Source organism: Hyperolius riggenbachi, chromosome 1 (genome assembly GCF_040937935.1).
Source record: "Hyperolius riggenbachi isolate aHypRig1 chromosome 1, aHypRig1.pri, whole genome shotgun sequence".
In the NCBI taxonomy this organism is placed as follows: Eukaryota; Metazoa; Chordata; class Amphibia; order Anura; family Hyperoliidae; genus Hyperolius; species Hyperolius riggenbachi.
The window spans coordinates 649,978,893-649,997,132 of NC_090646.1; the positions used below are offsets into that span (position 1 = coordinate 649,978,893).

General features: G+C 46.1%; 1 protein-coding gene across 3 annotated transcripts in view; it reads left to right on the forward strand.

Annotated features, from left to right (window-relative positions):
- LOXHD1 (lipoxygenase homology PLAT domains 1) overlaps positions 1–18,240 on the forward strand; it is a 275,680-nt gene that overhangs the window by 180,124 nt on the left and 77,316 nt on the right. For all 3 annotated transcript variants that reach the window (XM_068251570.1, XM_068251579.1, XM_068251585.1), the window contains 6 exons: positions 871–1,004; positions 4,063–4,214; positions 4,429–4,533; positions 7,715–7,843; positions 11,190–11,354; positions 12,993–13,174. In XM_068251570.1, coding sequence (XP_068107671.1) covers positions 871–1,004; positions 4,063–4,214; positions 4,429–4,533; positions 7,715–7,843; positions 11,190–11,354; positions 12,993–13,174 — 867 coding nt within the window. The remainder of the gene's footprint in view (positions 1–870; positions 1,005–4,062; positions 4,215–4,428; positions 4,534–7,714; positions 7,844–11,189; positions 11,355–12,992; positions 13,175–18,240) is intronic.

The following is an 18,240-nucleotide window of genomic DNA, read 5'->3' on the forward strand; positions in this document are numbered from 1 at the left end:
CCATCAGAACAGTCCAGTCTATTTCCTAACGTCTTTTGCTAGACAGGTGATATCACTGATGTTTACGTCTCCCAGTGTAGACTGGACAGGCATTAGGCCATAGTGGCCCTATCTCTGTATTTGTACGGTGGGTTATAGCAGTGCCTGGGGAATAAAGCTGGCCATACACAGGCCCGATTTGCCGCCGTTTCGACACCAGATTCGATCACTGGAATCGAATCTGCTGCCAATCGTTCGCGCTACACGCCGAATTTCGATCCATTTCGTCCGATCCCGTCGATCGCACCGTGCGGAAAATTACCGTCAATCACCTGCGGGTAGGGAGCGCGTCGCTAGCGGCGTTCAAGTGCCCGACGACCGACGCAATAGAGTGGCAATACATTACCTGCTCCGCCAGCGCGACTACCCCTGGTCACCGCTGCTCCGTGTCTGCGCTAGTCTGGTCTCCGGCATGCTTAAGTTCCTCCTACCCGGCAGGAAGTTTAAACAGTAGAGGGCGCTCTACTGTTTAAACTTCCTGCCGGGCAGGAAGAAGTAAAGCATGCCGGACCTGGAGACCAGAGCGGAGAAGACAGCGGAGACCTGGGGACTGGAGTCGCGCTGGCGGAGCAGGTAATGTATGCGGGCGGGGGGAGCGGCGGCGGCAGCACCACCACCACAGATTGTGAACGGTTTCAGGCTGAAATCGGTTCACAATCTGTTTGCAGTAAAGGTAGCCATACGATCCCTCTCTGATCAGATTCAATCAGAGAGGGATCTATCTGTTGGTCGAATCTGATGGCAAATCGACCAGTGTATGGTCTACAGTGCTGGTTATCAAGGAAGGCGATCTGATAACAGATTTTATCTTTTCTTCTTGGGTATCTCCAGGAGGATATTTTCACCATCAATGCTGTTGATTTGGGAGTGCTGAAGAAGTTGAGGATCCGCCACGATAACACAAAAGGAAACGCCGCCTGGTTCCTGGACCGGGTGGAGATCGTGGACCTGAAGGATGACACCAAGTAAGGGATTGCTGAAAGTGTTGTTCGCGAATTTTCACCAAAGTCATTTTCGCATTGAAAATTTCATTTTTAATTTCGAGAAAATGTGCTCGAAAATATGGCAAATATTCGCGAAAACGTGTTATTTTTAACGCAGAGGTACAGAGTACCCAGCAAGCTCATGGTGAACCAGAACTCCTAGGAGTGTGAAAGGGGCTACAAAGGACCAAAAAGCCTGCTTACTAAAATGCTATGGAAAACAAAAGTTTGCTTTCTTAAAACAGTATTTGCGATACTTCAGGTTGGAGTGAGCTCCGAAATGTCTCCCACAATGCATCACTGCTGAATATGCAAAATATCCATTATTGCCCCTGTGACTTAGCCACGCCTCCAGATCATCTGGAATGCAATGATGTGTCAGCTTGTTAATAATACAGAGCCACAATAATCCAACATGCATACAGACTGTTTCGGATTGATTGATCCTCATCAGTGCATGGCGTGGATTAATATGGCTCTATGAGTTAGGCCTTGAAACACCCAAAAAAGTACAGAGTACCCAGCAAGCTTATGGTGAACCAAAAGTACTAGGAGTGTGTAAGGGGCTACAATGGACCAAAAAGCCCACTTAATGAAATGCTACCACAAAAAAACATTATTTTTACTGCGAAAAATCATTTACTTTAGTGTGAAAACTTTGCAAAAAATCACAAACTTTTCATTGGCAATTTCGCTCGACAGTCGAATTTAACCTCTTAATCCTATCTGGACGACTATTGTCAGCTGCTGAAGTCCAACTTAACCTATATTTGTGCTTGTTCCCGCATGCATTTTCGTGGCAGCGATTGGTGAAGGGGAAACAAGCGTTCCCCAAGCCAATCGCAGTGCCTGGAATGAATGGACATGGACCGAGATCAGCTGAAAAAGTAAAATTACAGTCACCATACATTTTTAATAAAGAATTAATAAAATGAATCCCTTCCAAATGGGAGGAACGTTTACAGGGGAATATTGCTTCTGTCCTCGGGGTGAAAAAGACCCGTAGGCTGAGGTGGTTAAAATTATTTTCGTGCAAATTAATGCAAAAAGAATATCGCCATTCAGTGATTGCTGGTATAACTTGCAGTCACCACACTTATTACAAACGCAATCTTTCCACAGCACCCATGAAAAATCAAACTGTCAAATTAAGAAGGATCAATTAGATTTCATTCAAATATGATCATTTTGTTTAATGGGGGACACAAAAAAATCTAGACCTATTTGAAATGAGTAACTGGATCCCATTGGGAAACATATTGTAACATTGTAATAAAATGGTACATGACTCCAGCATATGCCATATTGTTGCAGGGATTGTAAACAGATATGTACTTTATACCATATTTTATGGGAGTGTCCAGCAATTTAAGCAAACCTGAAACAAATATAAACGCATGATATAACGACTTGTATGTGTAGAAGGGATAATGAATAGAACATTAGCAGCAAAGAAAAGAGTCTCATTTTTATTTTCAGTTATAAAGCTTTTTTTTTTTTTTTTTAAATAACATTGCATTTTAAAACTGCAACTGTTACAGTTGCAGTTTTAAAACAACACTCTGTCTTTTAAGCTATAAAACAAAGCAAAAATAATGACCATTTGAACCTTCCTGCAGTAAAACCTTATCTCAAGCTGTCTCTCACTGTTTCTTGGCTGTTTAAAGGGAACCTAAACTAGAGGGATATTGATGTTTCCTTGTAAACAATACCAGTTGCTTGTCAGTTCTGCTGATCGCTTTGGCTGCAGTAGAGGCTGAATCGCACACCTGAAACAAGCATGGAGCTAATCCAGTCAATTTCTTAGCTGTATTACACCTACAATTAATATCTCATAAGTGTATTTTCACTTCAGATTTGCTTCAGTATGGGAAAGACAGAGGTCAGAGGTCAGAAATCTTGTATGTGTGGATGTAGAAAACACAGTAAGCTCAGGGTGACCCAGAACAACTAGGAAATTATAGGGGGCTAAAAGAGACTGAAAAGCTTTTCTTATAAAGAGCAACACTCAGTATAGTTTGCCTTCTTAAAATAGAGGGTATTCGTGATAATTCAGCTTTAAGGGAGCAAATGTGGTTACCCAGGATGCATCATTCCCGAATATGCAAATCATCTCTTTATGCCCCTGAAGCCTGGCTTACATCCAGAACCTCAGGTGTATAGCAAGCCTGTAGCTTATAAATTATACAGAGCCCCAGCAATCCAACATGCATACAGCCTGTTTCGGACTTTTGGTCCTTATCAGTGCATGGCAGGGATTGATAAGGCCCTATGGCAGTGGTCCTCAAACTACGGCCCGCAGGCTGAATGAATGTGGCCCCCAAGGCTTTTTCAATGGCCCCAAAAACACAGAATATATAACTTATAGATGTGGTCCACGGCACCTTTAAATATTGGCGGTCCGCATGTAGAACAGCAGTGCTGGCACCACCCATTCACATACTACAGTGAGCAGTCATTCGCTGGCTTCCAATCCAATTCTGCATCAGGTGACACTGCTGTCCACTTGGACGGGTCACCTGGGTATGCATCACTGACTGCTGCACAAAGACGTTCTTCTGACGCTGCAGGACTGAATGGCTGCTGCTGGGAGGTCTCCTCCGGGCATGATTGGGGGAATCAATACCTAGATTCAATGTAATGTTTTTTAACATCATTTTATGTATGTTCCGGCCCCCCAACAGTCTGAAGTATGTTGACCCGGCCATTGACCAAAAAGTTTGTTGACCCCTGCTCTAGGGGATAGGGCTTGGACCAGCAGGGGCTATGTGACTCTACAAATACGTATGGTTCTGTCACTCTGCCATGGAGGACAGGACATTTTTCTAATTGAGCTGTGAGTCTTGGAAGGTAGGTTGTTTTGGCATTTTGATTTTGCTTGTCTGTTTCCTACAGCAATAGAAGAGCAAAGCTTTTTGGTCCTTTGTAGCCCCTTACATGCACCTAGGAGTTCTGGACCACCATGAGCTTACTGGGGTAGTCTGTTTCCTACAGCAACAGGTTATCTTTATGAATAGGCCAAACTTCATGCCTCCTACAGGTACTTCTTCCCGTGTCAGCGGTGGCTGGCGGTGGACGAAGACGACGGTCAGATCTCTCGGATGTTGGTGCCGGTAAATGAAGCCTTTATGAAGAAGGATGATGATGATGAGGAGGATCAGTCTCTAGCTACGCTGGGCCTGGAGCAGAAAGGTGTGTGCAGCCCACCAGCTAAACTCTCTAAATACATACAGGGTGCATGTCTCTCTAAATACATACAGGGTGCATTTCCCACAGGGTGCACAGCTTTAGGAGAGCAGAGCTACACAGAGGGATTTAAATCTGAAACACATTGGACATGGCTGCTGTCAGAATTTGGCTTATGCAGTTGTTATAGGATTATTATACTTGTTATTTTGCTCTGCAGCCCAAACTTCAACATACACCGTGCGGGTGAAGACTGGAGACAAGAAGAATGGGGGAACTGATGCCAATGTGTTCATAATACTGTACGGAGAGAAGGATGACACTGGTAAGTCTCAGCAATGCTACACTATACAGTATATGTGGAGTCTATCCTATCTCCTCCTAGCTTCTTCTCTCTGTAGCCTCTTTATGGACTGAGTTACAGGAATGGGTATCTTGATTGAGTGGTTTCTCTTGTTGAAGCAATTATTTTTACTCATCATCACCTGAGTCTGACAAATCCTTCAATGTCTGTTGATGTATAATTAAGACAGTGAATAGAGCAATGTATCCTGTTCAAGTGAGTGAGATAGATTCCCCCTTTAGTACTGGTGAAAACAAAAAGAACACATGGACACCGGGAGCCTGCTCTGGTGTAATAACTCCAAACAATGGGCAAGATGATAAAGTGTTAAAATATATACTCACAAGTGTGACTTGCTCTATGAGGCAACCACTCATCTGGGCATGTGAGGAGGTACCGTCTCCAGGGTTGGACTGGGACACTAAGGGCCCACCAGAGATGTTTCAGGCTGGGGCCCACATGCCCCCCGATTTGGAGCTCACATACCCATGTATGTAGTAATTTTGGGGTAGATGTCAGTGCTATATAAATACGTACATAATTTGGCAGGACTTTAGACAATGACTATGGTAGGGAATAGATTGTGAGCTCTTCTGATGCAGGGGCTGCTCTAGAAATGTTTTTGGGAGGGCGGAAGAGCTGGTTATATGCTGCAAAAAAGAGGGTGTTGCCATTCACTGGAACATGAGCGTAGTAACATGCCTCTAAATAAAAATATTAAGTAGTCATACAGGAGTATCATTGAATTCCCCCCCCCCCATAGGTAATAGGAAAAGGTGCTCCCAGTATAGCTAGCCACGTATAGTTGCCCCCCGTATAGGTAACTAGGTAATAGTGCCTTCAATATAGGTAGGTAGGTATAGGGGCCTTCAGTATAGGTAGGTAGGTATAGGAGCCTTCAATATAGGTAGCTAGGTGTAGGGGCCTTCAGTATAGGTAGGTAGGTATAGGGGCCTTCAGTATAGGTAGGTAGGTATAGGGGCCTTCAGTATAGGTAGCTAGGTGTAGGGGCCTTCAGTATAGGTAGGTAGGTATAGGGGCCTTCAGTATAGGTAGCTAGGTGTAGGGGCCTTCAGTATAGGTAGGTAGGTATAGGGGCCTTCAGTATAGGTAGCTAGGTGTAGGGGCCTTCAGTATAGGTAGCTAGGTGTAGGGGCCTTCAGTATAGGTAGGTAGGTATAGGGGCCTTCAGTATAGGTAGCTAGGTGTAGGGGCCTTCAGTATAGGTATGTGGGTATAGGGGCCTTCAGTATAGGTAGCTAGGTGTAGGGGCCTTCAGTATAGGTAGCTAGGTGTAGGGGCCTTCAGTATAGGTAGGTGGGTATAGGGGCCTTCAGTATAGGTAGTTAGGTGTAGGGGCCTTCAGTATAGGTAGCTAGGTGTAGGGGCCTTCAGTATAGGTAGGTGGGTATAGGGGCCTTCAGTATAGGTAGCTAGGTGTAGGGGCCTTCAGTATAGGTAGGTGGGTATAGGGGCCTTCAGTATAGGTAGGTAGGTATAGGGGCCTTCAGTATAGGTAGGTAGGTATAGGGGCCTTCAGTATAGGTAGCTAGGTATAGGGGCCTTCAGTATAGGTAGCTAGGTGTAGGGGCCTTCAGTATAGGTAGGTAGGTATAGGGGCCTTCAGTATAGGTAGGTAGGTATAGGGGCCTTCAGTATAGGTAGGTAGGTATAGGGGCCTTCAGTATAGGTAGGTAGGTATAGGGGCCTTCAGTATAGGTAGCTAGGTATAGGGGCCTTCAGTATAGGTAGCTAGGTATAGGGGCCTTCAGTATAGGTAGGTGGGTATAGGGGCCTTCAGTATAGGTAGGTGGGTATAGGGGCCTTCAGTATAGGTAGGTAGGTATAGGGGCCTTCAGTATAGGTAGCTAGGTGTAGGGGCCTTCAGTATAGGTAGGTAGGTATAGGGGCCTTCAGTATAGGTAGGTAGGTATAGGGGCCTTCAGTATAGGTAGCTAGGTGTAGGGGCCTTCAGTATAGGTAGGTAGGTATAGGGGCCTTCAGTATAGGTAGGTAGGTGTAGGGGCCTTCAGTATAGGTAGGTAGGTGTAGGGGCCTTCAGTATAGGTAGGTGGGTATAGGGGCCTTCAGTATAGGTAGGTGGGTATAGGGGCCTTCAGTATAGGTAGGTAGGTATAGGGGCCTTCAGTATAGGTAGCTAGGTGTAGGGGCCTTCAGTATAGGTAGGTAGGTATAGGGGCCTTCAGTATAGGTAGGTGGGTATAGGGGCCTTCAGTATAGGTAGGTAGGTATAGGGGCCTTCAGTATAGGTAGGTAGGTATAGGGGCCTTCAGTATAGGTAGCTAGGTATAGGGGCCTTCAGTATAGGTAGCTAGGTATATGGGGCCTTCAGTATAGGTAGGTGGGTATAGGGGCCTTCAGTATAGGTAGGTGGGTATAGGGGCCTTCAGTATAGGTAGGTAGGTATAGGGGCCTTCAGTATAGGTAGCTAGGTGTAGGGGCCTTCAGTATAGGTAGGTGGGTGTAGGGGCCTTCAGTATAGGCAGCAGGGTGTAGGGGCCTTCAGTATAGGTAGCTAGGTGTAGGGGCCGTCAGTATAGGTAGGTAGGTATAGGGGCCTTCAGTATAGGTAGCTATGTATAGGGGCCGTCAGTATAGGTAGGTGGGTATAGGGGCCTTTTATTTAAAATAAATCACAATACATTATATTGAATAAATTGTGAAATTCTTCTTTCAGTAAAGTTTATGAACAGTCTGAATTTCTGTACCCCCCTTCTTCCTATTCCTCTTCCTGCTCCCTTCTCCTATTCCTTCTTTCTATTGATCTTCTTTCTTCCCCCTCCTTTCCTTCTTCCTACATTATTCCTTCTTCCTACTCTTCTTCCTTCTTCCTCCTCCTTTCTTTTTTCCTGTTACTCTTCTTTCTACCTCCTGCTGTTCCTTATTTCTACTCCTCTTCCTTCTCCGTCCTCCTGTTCCTTTTTCATACTCCTCTTCCTTCTTCTTATCCCTCCTCCTGTTCAATCTATGTATTCTTCTTCCTTCTCCCTCCTAATGTCCCTTCTTCCTTCTCTTCCTTATCCGTCTTCCTGTCCCTACGCCCTACTCCTCTTCCTTCCCCCTCCTACTTTCCTTCTCTTCTTTTTCTCTTTCTTATTTCTCTTTTTTCCCCTTTCTTTCTTTTCCTCGTGCTTCTTTTTAGGTTTAATGAGCCTCAAGGCCTCAAAGACCAACAAGAACAAGTTTGAGAGAGGAAAGATTGATGAGTTCACGGTGGAAGCTGTAGATATTGGTCCCCTGAGAAAAATCAAAATTGGGCATGACAACAAAGGTAAGTGGTGATGGGCTGGCCCAAAACAGAGCATTTCTCTCTGGGCCAAACGTAGGGGCAACAGAATTGCACACAGACGCAAACTTTAAGATGGGTTTTTCTTTGTAAAGGGACTTGATCCCCCATTTCAGCAGACACCATGGTTTTTATTGAGTATAATGTATGAAAAGGTTGTTTGGTCATAAACAAGCAGCTTGGTGCAGGGTCTAAAAACTATCAATATTTCCTGATCCATTTTTTTTGATCAGGGAAATGTTATAGTTCATTCTTGGCATAATTTAAGAGGGGCCAGGTTTAATGTACTTATTAGGGCAGCACAGCGGTGTAGTAGTTAGCTTTAATGCCTTGCAGTGATGGGTCACTGGTTTGAATCCCAGCCAGGGCAACATCTGCATGGAGCTTGTATGTTCTCCTTGTGCATGCGTGGGTTTCCTCCAGGCACTCCATTTTCCTCTCACATGCCAAAAATTTGCTTACCCTTAACCCGAGGAAGTGGGCTGTGTCCCGTGAAACACGTTGTCTACAGTATATCCGGTTTTTAATAAAGACTCCCTTGTTCCACCTATGAGAGTCTTCTTCTGGAGGTAAGAGACCTCCGTTACCAATTTTACTACCATTGCTTACACACCAACGTGGTTTTACTTGTTTACCCTTAAATTGTCCTTAGACTACAATTGACATATGACCAGGGGCGTTGCAATAGGGGGTGCAGAGGTAGCGACCGCATCGGGGCCCTTGTGCCAGAGGGGCCCAAAAGGGTCCACCCTCTATCATAGTATTAGCTTTCTATTGGTCCTGTGCTGGTAATAATCACTTCTATAGATACTTTGAATAGTGGTAATCATTAACAAGCTGCTCCCCATCCCCTTCTTGCACCTCTGACACTGCGGTTGTCATTGGCAGGTTTTGGTGCACCGTATCAATTGTTATGTACAGAGTGCTTGGGGGGGGGGGCATGTAAAACTTGCACCGGGGCCCACAGCTCCTTAGCTATACCACTGCATATGACTAGTGGGGATTAGATTGTGAGCTCCTCTGAGGAACAGTTAGTGACAAGACTGTAAAGTGTTATAGAAGATGTCGGCGCTATATAAATACTAACTAATTATAATTATTATAATAAAGTATGATTAAAATGTCTTAAATACAACGCTCTGGTCAATGATTCCGTATAATTGCATTATCGATTTTAGTCCTGTTTGAAGCCACATCAATGCCAGTTGCATGTAGGAAAAAAATGAGTCATCACTATCCCAACTGCACTTAGCATGCGCTGAAATGCTGAAAAGAGCTGCACGCAGGTGATAAGGAACACATAGGGAGAATTTACAACAAGAGAGAAGTAGACGGATCAGCTCAAGCAGTAACTATTTTATGATTAGTATACACCCAATGTTACTACTTTCAATGTGTGAGGGCCTTTTCACACTGGCGTGGTGCGTTGCGGCAAATTGCCGCACTGCTACCGCAGCCTAATGAATGTCTATGGGGAAGTTCATACCTCCCACGCTGCGGGACGCTGCACCGGAAGTCCCCGAGTTAACGCTAGGTTAACGTTACCGTGCGGCTCCTGAGGCGACCTGCGTCCTCCCAGAAGTCATGTCAGTCTATGGCAACGCAGGGTTATTTCAGACGTTGGCGTTGCAACGTCGCGGCACGCATGCGCAGAAGCATATTTTTACAATACGCTTCTGTGCACTTCCGCATACCCGAAACAGGAAGTGACCGCAAGAGCGTGTCACTTCCTGCTTGGCCGAATGCCAGACAGGGAACACCATGTACTAACGCGGTGTTCCCTGAAGGCCTGTTTTTGGCAGTGCCATGCGGTGTGGTGGGCACGACCTACTGCATCGCTAAGGCTGATTTACAGTATGAAACCTGCCTGAGGGTGACCTGGCATGAATGTATTATACAGTGGGGTAAAATTAATAATAGGTACATAAATAAAATAATTAATAATATCTTCTCTGTTAACGTAAACATATATGAGCTTTGACCTGGGCTATTTGAAGTGTTGCTGGGGGACACTCTGTCCATGGAAAACAGCTGGTGGGGGGAATGTATATATTGTAAATATCACTGCGCTGTTATGTCACCTCCTGATGAAGCCTTTCGGGATGAAACTGGTTAAGAGAATTTGTGTTAGCTTTCAATATACTACAGTATGTGAGCACCCCATAAGTTTGTCTGTCTATTTAAGTACCCCCTACTCCATTGTCTGTATAGGCGGTCTTATATGTGGACAGGGCAGGCTGCACACGTTACAGCCCTGTCTCAAACTACATTATATATTTGACCCCTATATTTATACTGGACGACCATGTGTTGTATATGGACCAAGGGATAGCTACACCACACTCATATTGACGTATAGAGCGGTGGGGGATGAGCAAAGACCCCCAAAGCGATAAACCTATACACTGCCTCGATTTCGATAACAGACTGTTTTAACCTTACTACAGAGGTGTCTGCACAGAGACCACCCTCTGTTTCATTTATTTCATTTATTGCTATTCAACCTTCTGCCGACCGCGTCACGCCAATGGGCGTGGCTGCGGCGGCAGCCCCAGGACCGCCTAACGACAATTGGCGTAAAGTCCTGGGGCTCTGTTTTGCAGGACATCTCCTGCTTGGGGGGCGGAGCTCCGCCCCGCCTTCAGTCTCCGAGCGGCTATTGCCACTCGGGAGACTGTTAGACAGCGTGATCGCCGTCTATTTACTTGGTGCAGCGCTGCGATCAGCAGCAGCGCTGCACTGGGGACAGCCGTGTGACACGGCTGTCCCCTTGGGGGACAAGAGAGCGATTGGCTCTCATAGGCAGAAGCCTATGACAGCCGATCGCCATAATTGGCTGGCTGTGGGGAGGGAGGGAGGGAAGAAATTTAAAGAAACGGGTTTTTTTAAAAAAAAAATAATAATATTTGTCGCAAAAAAATAAACATGGGGGGAGCTATCAGACCCCACCAGCAGAGAGCTCTGTTGGTGGGGAGAAAAGGGGGGGGGGAAATCACTTGAGTGCTGTGTTGTGCGGCCCTGCAGCTTGGCCTTAAAGCTGCAGTGGCCAATTTTGCTAAAAATGGCCTGGTCACTAGGGGCGTTTAGCACTGCAGTCCTCAAGTGGTTAATAAAGATACCAGTCTTTTAGCTATGTATTTGTACCGAGAGGGCCTGTCTAGTTCAGGACAATCATGTATCGTAAAATTATAGGTGTCAGGTTAGAGTGAATTGATTACTAGGGGATATCTGGTAAAGTATACTTGGCCATACATATTAATATAAGACTACTGATTTATCCAGGTGAAGGTCCTGTAACACTGATGTGTGTGTGTGTGTGTGTGATCTTCAGGTCCTTCTGCTGGGTGGTTCCTGGACTGGGTGGAGATCGATGCCCCATCTGTTGGACAGCGTATCAAGTTTCCTTGTGGACGCTGGTTGGATAAAACTGAAGATGATGGAGCCATTGAGAGATATCTTTTTCCCAGTGAGCTGCAGACTGAGCAGTATACACCATGTAAGTATATAAAACAGAATATGTGCACCTACGATCAGCAGGCCCAGATTTACATCACAGGAGCCTATAGGCACAGATGTCCTGCCGTCCTAGACTCCGCCCTCCATGAACCTACAAACCGCACCACAAGTGTGCTGGCTGGCTGGCCCAGCTGCCACTTCTCCCTTACTTCCCCTGCCTGTCATAGGGAGCTACAGGTGCCCTTTAGCATTAGGTAGCCAGAGGTACCCTCAGTATTAGGTATTAAGGCTGAAAGCAGATCTGGTCAGTGAAATGCCAAGAGCTAGGTAAGTAACCTCTCATTTACGCTCTGCTCGGAATGCTGCATAGGAAGGGGAGTGAGCCGCCTTTCCATCACCACCTGTTGGCATGTGCCTACAGAGTCTTATGGTAAATCTGGCCCTGCCTACAAGAGAAGGAGGAGGCAAAGCATGAGCCCATGGGATTCTGGGAAATCCCATGATACCCCTGTGCATCTATATGGAGACTTTTGGGGTAAACCTAATGTTTATTGCAGTTACATTATTTAAACATTTTAGCCGAATGGATGTGACTGTCACGTCCATTCGGCTGCTGCTGCGCGCTCCCGCGTGCGATTGCCAGCTTGCTCCAGTGCCGCCCCCCGTTAGCCCGGAGATCAATGAATAGGAACATAGTTCCCATTCATTGATCTAAGTCCCCGGCAGAAAGACGCGATCATTCTGAATAAAAAAATAGTTTCCTGTCCTCCCTATACTTTCTGGAAGCGAGAGCGTTCGCTTCCAGGACCAAAAAAAAAAAAAATTGACTGTGGCCATCTTGTGGCCAAATAGTAAAACTACACTTTTTTTTAATTAAATAAACACATATTATTACATTTGAAATTCACTTTTTACCTCCCACACCAAAAATTACCCAAATAAAATTTTTAATGAAAAAAAAAAATTACAACTTTTTAATATGCATGTGAAGAGGGTGTATTAATAATATTTTTCACATTATAAGCTTGTAAATAGTGATGGACGCAAAACTGAAAAAATGCACCTTCATTTCCAAATAAAATATTGGCGCCATACATTGTAATAGGGACATAATCTAAATGGTGTAATAACCAGGACAAATGGGCAAATAAAATACGGTACATAGGTTTTAATTATGGTAGCATGTATTATTTTAAAGCTATAATGGCTGAAAACTGAGAAATAATGAATTTTTTTCTTAATATTCCTGTTAAAATGCATTTAGAAAAAAATTATTCTTAGCAAAATGTACCACCCGAAGAAAGCCTAATTAGTGGCAGAAAAAAACAAGATATAGATCAATTCATTGCGACAATTAGTGATAAAGTTATTGGAGGAATGAATGGGAGGTGAAAATTACTCAGATGCATAAGGTGAAAAACGACTGAGGGCTGAAATAGTTCACTTGAAATGTTAGTGATAACTCTTTTAAAAGGGTCATTATTACACATAATCAGGGAACTTTACACATTCGTAAAAACAGCGGTCATAAAGGTTGCTTCTTTCTACACTGCATGCTAACTTTAAAACGTAGACTAACTGATTCCTGGTTACCGGGAATCACCCTTTTAAGAGGTCCCAACCTCAGAAATGTGAAACACGCCACTAAATGACCGCTGCGCCCGCTGTCTCCCCACAGTCGTCCCCTACGAGGTCACCGTCTACACGAGCGACATATTTGGAGCGGGGACAGATGCCGACGTCTTCATCGTTCTATACGGCAGAGACGGAGTTTGCACGTCACAGAAGTCCCTCTGTGTAAACAAGCGGGAGCGGAGGATGTACTTCGAGAGGAATTCCGTGGACCAGTTCATCATCGAGGTGAGGTTTCCAAACAATGGAGCGAGAGCTCCGTACAGATTCCATCTGTACGGAGCGACACCTGTTTATACAGACCTAAATATATCGCTACACATTGTTCAGTGTCAGCATCCCTACCCTAGTACTGTGTGTGGGGGGGGGGGATTTTAGTACCAATTCCAAGTTAAAAATGGGATTTCCTATCTCTCTGACTTAGACTGATCTGTGACAGTTGAAATGCTAAGGAATAGGCAACATGTCAGACTTAAAGGATAAGTGAAGTGAAAAGGATACGGAGGCTGCCATATTAACTTTATATACTTGAGTATAATGCTGGGCATACACAGCTCTATTTTGCTGCTCGATTCTGCCGCTCGATCCATTGAACACAATGGAAAAAAATAACAAAAACGAGCGGAAGATAAGAGAATCGCCTGCAGAATCGAGCGGGGGCTCGATTCTGCAGGCGATTCTCTTATCTTCCGCTCGTTTTTGTTATTTTTTTCCATTGTGTTCAATGTGGTATTAAACGGAGAAACGATCGGAAATCGTTCCTCGCCGTCCTCTCCTGTTCCCCGGTGGCGGCTTTGTTAGCATATGATGATCGTGATGACGCGTAGCTGGCCAGCGTGCGTACGCTCATCGGGAAGAGGGAAGCAGACTGGACAACTTCAGGCCGAAGTCGTCTGTTAACAGAGCCGCCACCCGGAGACCGGGAGAGGAGCCAGGAGGACGCCGGGGGACTTGCAGCCGACGGTCAGCTGGAGGAAGCCCCAGGTAAGTGGAAATTTCTTTTTTATGAAGTGCTCAGTATCCCTTTAAAGTTCAATAACAAGTAATGGGATGTCGATCTGCCTAAACATAACACTGGAACCTCATTCAGATCACAGACTGTTATAGTGAAATTGGCTGTCTGCGCTCATACTGGGTTACGCACACATTTTTCGTGTCAGGCTGTAGACACACTGTGAGCACTTCTGACCATCAGAGCTTTCTGAACATTTAAAAAAAAAAAAAAAAACACTCCCATTGACTTGCATTAAATTAGTGGTAAAATCGCTGTAAAATTGCTGCAATCATGTTTGTTTGTTTTTTTTACATTGGGATCGCATCAATTTTACCAGGATTTTAATGCAAGTCAAGAGGGGGGGGGGGGGGGGGGCGTTTTTTGAAAAAAACGCTCAGAAACCTCTGATGGTCAGAAAAGCGCTCAGAAAGCGCTCACAGCCTCAGATACAATTGGGCCCAGTAGCATTTGGTTGTAGGACCATTTTTTGGCTGTGCCTGGTTCCTGCATGCAGTGAGTGCGACTCTTGCTAAGTAGGCAATTTCTTTTCAAAACATTTTTATTTGTGGTTATCAAACAGATACGATGGTGCAGCTTTGATATGGAGTACCTTTCATCAAACCACAGTTTTCAAGGAAATATAAAGCACTCACATTAGAAAAGCATCTAATATACTGTAGATCTCTCTCTCATTCACACTAAGGGCGTTTTTGCCCTTTTTTCCAGCGCAAGCGATTTTCAAAAAACGCCCACAAATCGCTTGTGCAATGAATCTCTATGAGAAGGTTCATATCAGCACGTTGCATCCGCTTTGTGGTCCGCCAAGCGGTGCCTGTACCATTTTTGGTGCGTTTTTGCTATAATGGAAGGCATAGGAAGAGCGCTAAACGCTCACAAAACAGCTTTGTGCGATTGCGTTCGCGTTTATTAGAATAAATACATTGTATTTTTTCTTTTCCAGGGCAAAGAGTTCACTTCCTGACTTACGCCAGACAGGGAGTGAATGACAAAACCGCTCTGGAAAAGCGCTTAGAAAAGCGTTTTTTACCAAAAACGCAGCGCGCAGTGGAGCAACGAGAGGGGAGGAAAACCCCGCCGCACAAAACGCTTGCGTTTGTGATTACGATTTCAGATGTGAATGAGGCCTGATGGAATCTCATCAGAGGGGGATCTATTGCTGCCAGTGTAGTGGAAACACATTTCCAATATGCATCCACCTCCACTTGCTGCACCCCTGGATCCCCCCCCACGTATGTGTAACAACCCCCAAGAGTGATGGATTGAGATGTAATGGGGCCCTAGGCAAGGAAGTAGATTCGGGGCCCCTTTGGTAAGCTGAAGTGGAAAGAGGTCAGAGAAGGTGGCAGGTGGGCCCCTTGACATCCACTAGGCCCCAGGCACCTGCTTAGGTATGCCTGGTAGATAATCCTGCTCTGCCCCCGGCGCGGTGTGTAGCCGCACTTAATGTACATTTATCCTGGCTGTGTGCAGAACTGAAGGGATTGCTTCTGTGTCAGACGTTTCAGCTTCCTATAAATCTCCATCAGGAGCGGAGCACTGCCGCTATACATCTCCCAGCCTACTGAGAAAAGCCCGCAGAGCTGGGAAATCAGTATTAGATTACTAATTGCTAATTACAGCAGACGCAGGTGGAGGCTGTATATATTTCCCCTCATTACATGTCGCTCGGACGATGAACACACAGGAGATAACAGGCTTCTGTGTGAATTATTCAGTGAGTGCTGATGGGAACTGTCAGGGGTTATTGTGGCGGGGATGTAACATGGCTTCATTCCACCACTGACAGGACACCTGCTAGAGTCCTCCACAGGTACTGTACACAGGTCCCAGGAGTCTGTACATGCCGCAACTACAGACTACACCACCTTCTAAAGTCCTCCACAGGTACTATACACAGGCCTAAGCAAGCTGTACAGAGCGCAGCTACAGCCTACACCACCTGCTACAGTCCTCCACAGGTACTGTACACAGGCCCCAGCAGCCTGTACAGGCCGCAACTACGGACTACACCACCTGCTAGAGTCCTCCACAGGTACTGTACACAGGCCCAGCAGTCTATACAGGTCGCAACTACAGACTACACCACCTGCTAGAGTCCTCCACAGGTACTATACACAGGCCCCAACAGTCTGTACAGGCCGCAACTACGGACTACACCACCTGCTAGAGTCCTCCACAGGTACTGTACACAGGCCCCAGCAGCCTGTACAGGCCGCAACTACGGACTACACCACCTGCTAGAGTCCTCCACAGGTGCTGTACATAGGCCCAGCAGTCTGTACAGGCCGCAGCTGCCACCTACACCACCTGCTAGAGTCCTCCACAGGTACTGTACACAGGCCCCAGCAGTCTGTACAGGCCACAGCTATGACTACACCACCTGCTAGAGTCCTCCACAGGTACTGTACACAGGCCCCAGCAGCCTGTACAGGCCGCAACTACAGACTACACCACCTGCTAGAGTCCTCCACAGGTACTGTACACAGGCCCCAGCAGTCTGTACAGGCCGCAACTACAGACTACACCACCTGCTAGAGTCCTCCACAGGTACTGTACACAGGCCCAGCAGTCTGTACAGGCCGCAACTACAGACTACACCACCTGCTAGAGTCCTCCACAGGTACTGTACACAGGCCCCAGCAGCCTATACAGGCCGCAACTACGGACTACACCACCTGCTAGAGTCCTCCACAGGTACTGTACACAGGCCCCAGCAGTCTGTACAGGCCACAGCTATGACTACACCACCTGCTAGAGTCCTCCACAGGTACTGTACACAGGCCCCAGGAGTCTGTACAGGCCGCAACTACAGACTACACCACCTGCTAGAGTCCTCCACAGGTACTGTACACAGGCCCCAGCAGTCTGTACAGGCCACAGCTATATCCTACACCACCTGCTAGAGCCCTCTACAGGTACTGTACACAGGCCCCAGGAGTCTGTACAGGGCGCAACTACAGACTACACCACCTGCTAGAGTCCTCCACTGGTACTGTACACAGGCCCAGCAGTCTGTACAGGCCACAGCTGCCACCTACACCACCTGCTAGAGCCCTCTACAGGTACTGTACACAGGCCCAGCAGTCTATACAGGCCGCAACTACAGACTACACCACCTGCTAGAGTCCTCCACAGGTACTGTACACAGGCCCAGCAGTCTGTACAGGCCACAGCTGCCACCTACACCACCTGCTAGAGCCCTCTACAGGTACTGAACACAGGCCCCAGGAGTCTGTACATGCCGCAGCTATGGCTACACCACCTGCTACAGCCGTCCACAGGTACTATACCTAGGCCCAAGCAGTCTGTACAGGCCGCAGCTATGGCCTACACCACCTGCTAGAGTCCTCCACAGGTGCTATACACAAGCCTAAGCAGTCTGTACAGGCCGCAGCAGTGGCATACACCACCGCTAGAGTCCTCCACATGTACTGTACACAGGCCCTTCATAGGCAGAGGCAGTACCTCTGAACCCTTTCAGCTGACTGTTTGGTCACTCTAACTGGGCATCTTCTTCAGGTCTAGTGAGGTGTCGGAAGTACCAAGACAGTTATATGTACAGATGGTTCACAAGCTGTCACCAACAGACTAGCTAATTCACATTTCTAACTATACATAGATGTCATTTGTTTATGTTCTCTGGCTGAATGTGTGTATTGTCATTAAAACATTTAGGTAAGTATGCTAAATTGACATGATAAATGGAGTCGAATGCCCTTCCCGTATTTAGCGATGGTTGTACCAGTTTTCCAGTTTGGCATAGATGGCCTTGAAAATCAGCAAAAAATAGCCAGTATGACTCTGCATTCTTTCAAAAGTTTATTGCACATAGTAAGGTCAGATGACAATGCGTTTCGCGGGTATTTCCTGCTTCTCAGGACAGTTGGCAATCACCAAAAAGTGTGCCGATGGTGCTCTAGTCTGACTACTCTCTGGCTATCAACACACTTTTGGTGATTGCTTACTGACACAGTATTATTGGCTATTCTTATAGATCTTCAGGAGAGGTAAGCCAACTATTCCTCTGCTTTTTAAACTGTTTTTAATTATTTTAAATATTTTGGTCGCCTCCACCCACCAATATGGGGTGGTGAATGAAGTCATAGGAGCAGCAACGTCTGACCTTGAATAAAAATATTGACGGCATGACGGCAATCCGCAAATATCCTCTATTCAGCAAATGAGCGCACAGCTTAGGATCCTGTTATTCAACCCACACATTTCACGCCTTATATGGCGTCTGTATAAATAGGTATTGTGGAAGGCTTGAAACGCGTGG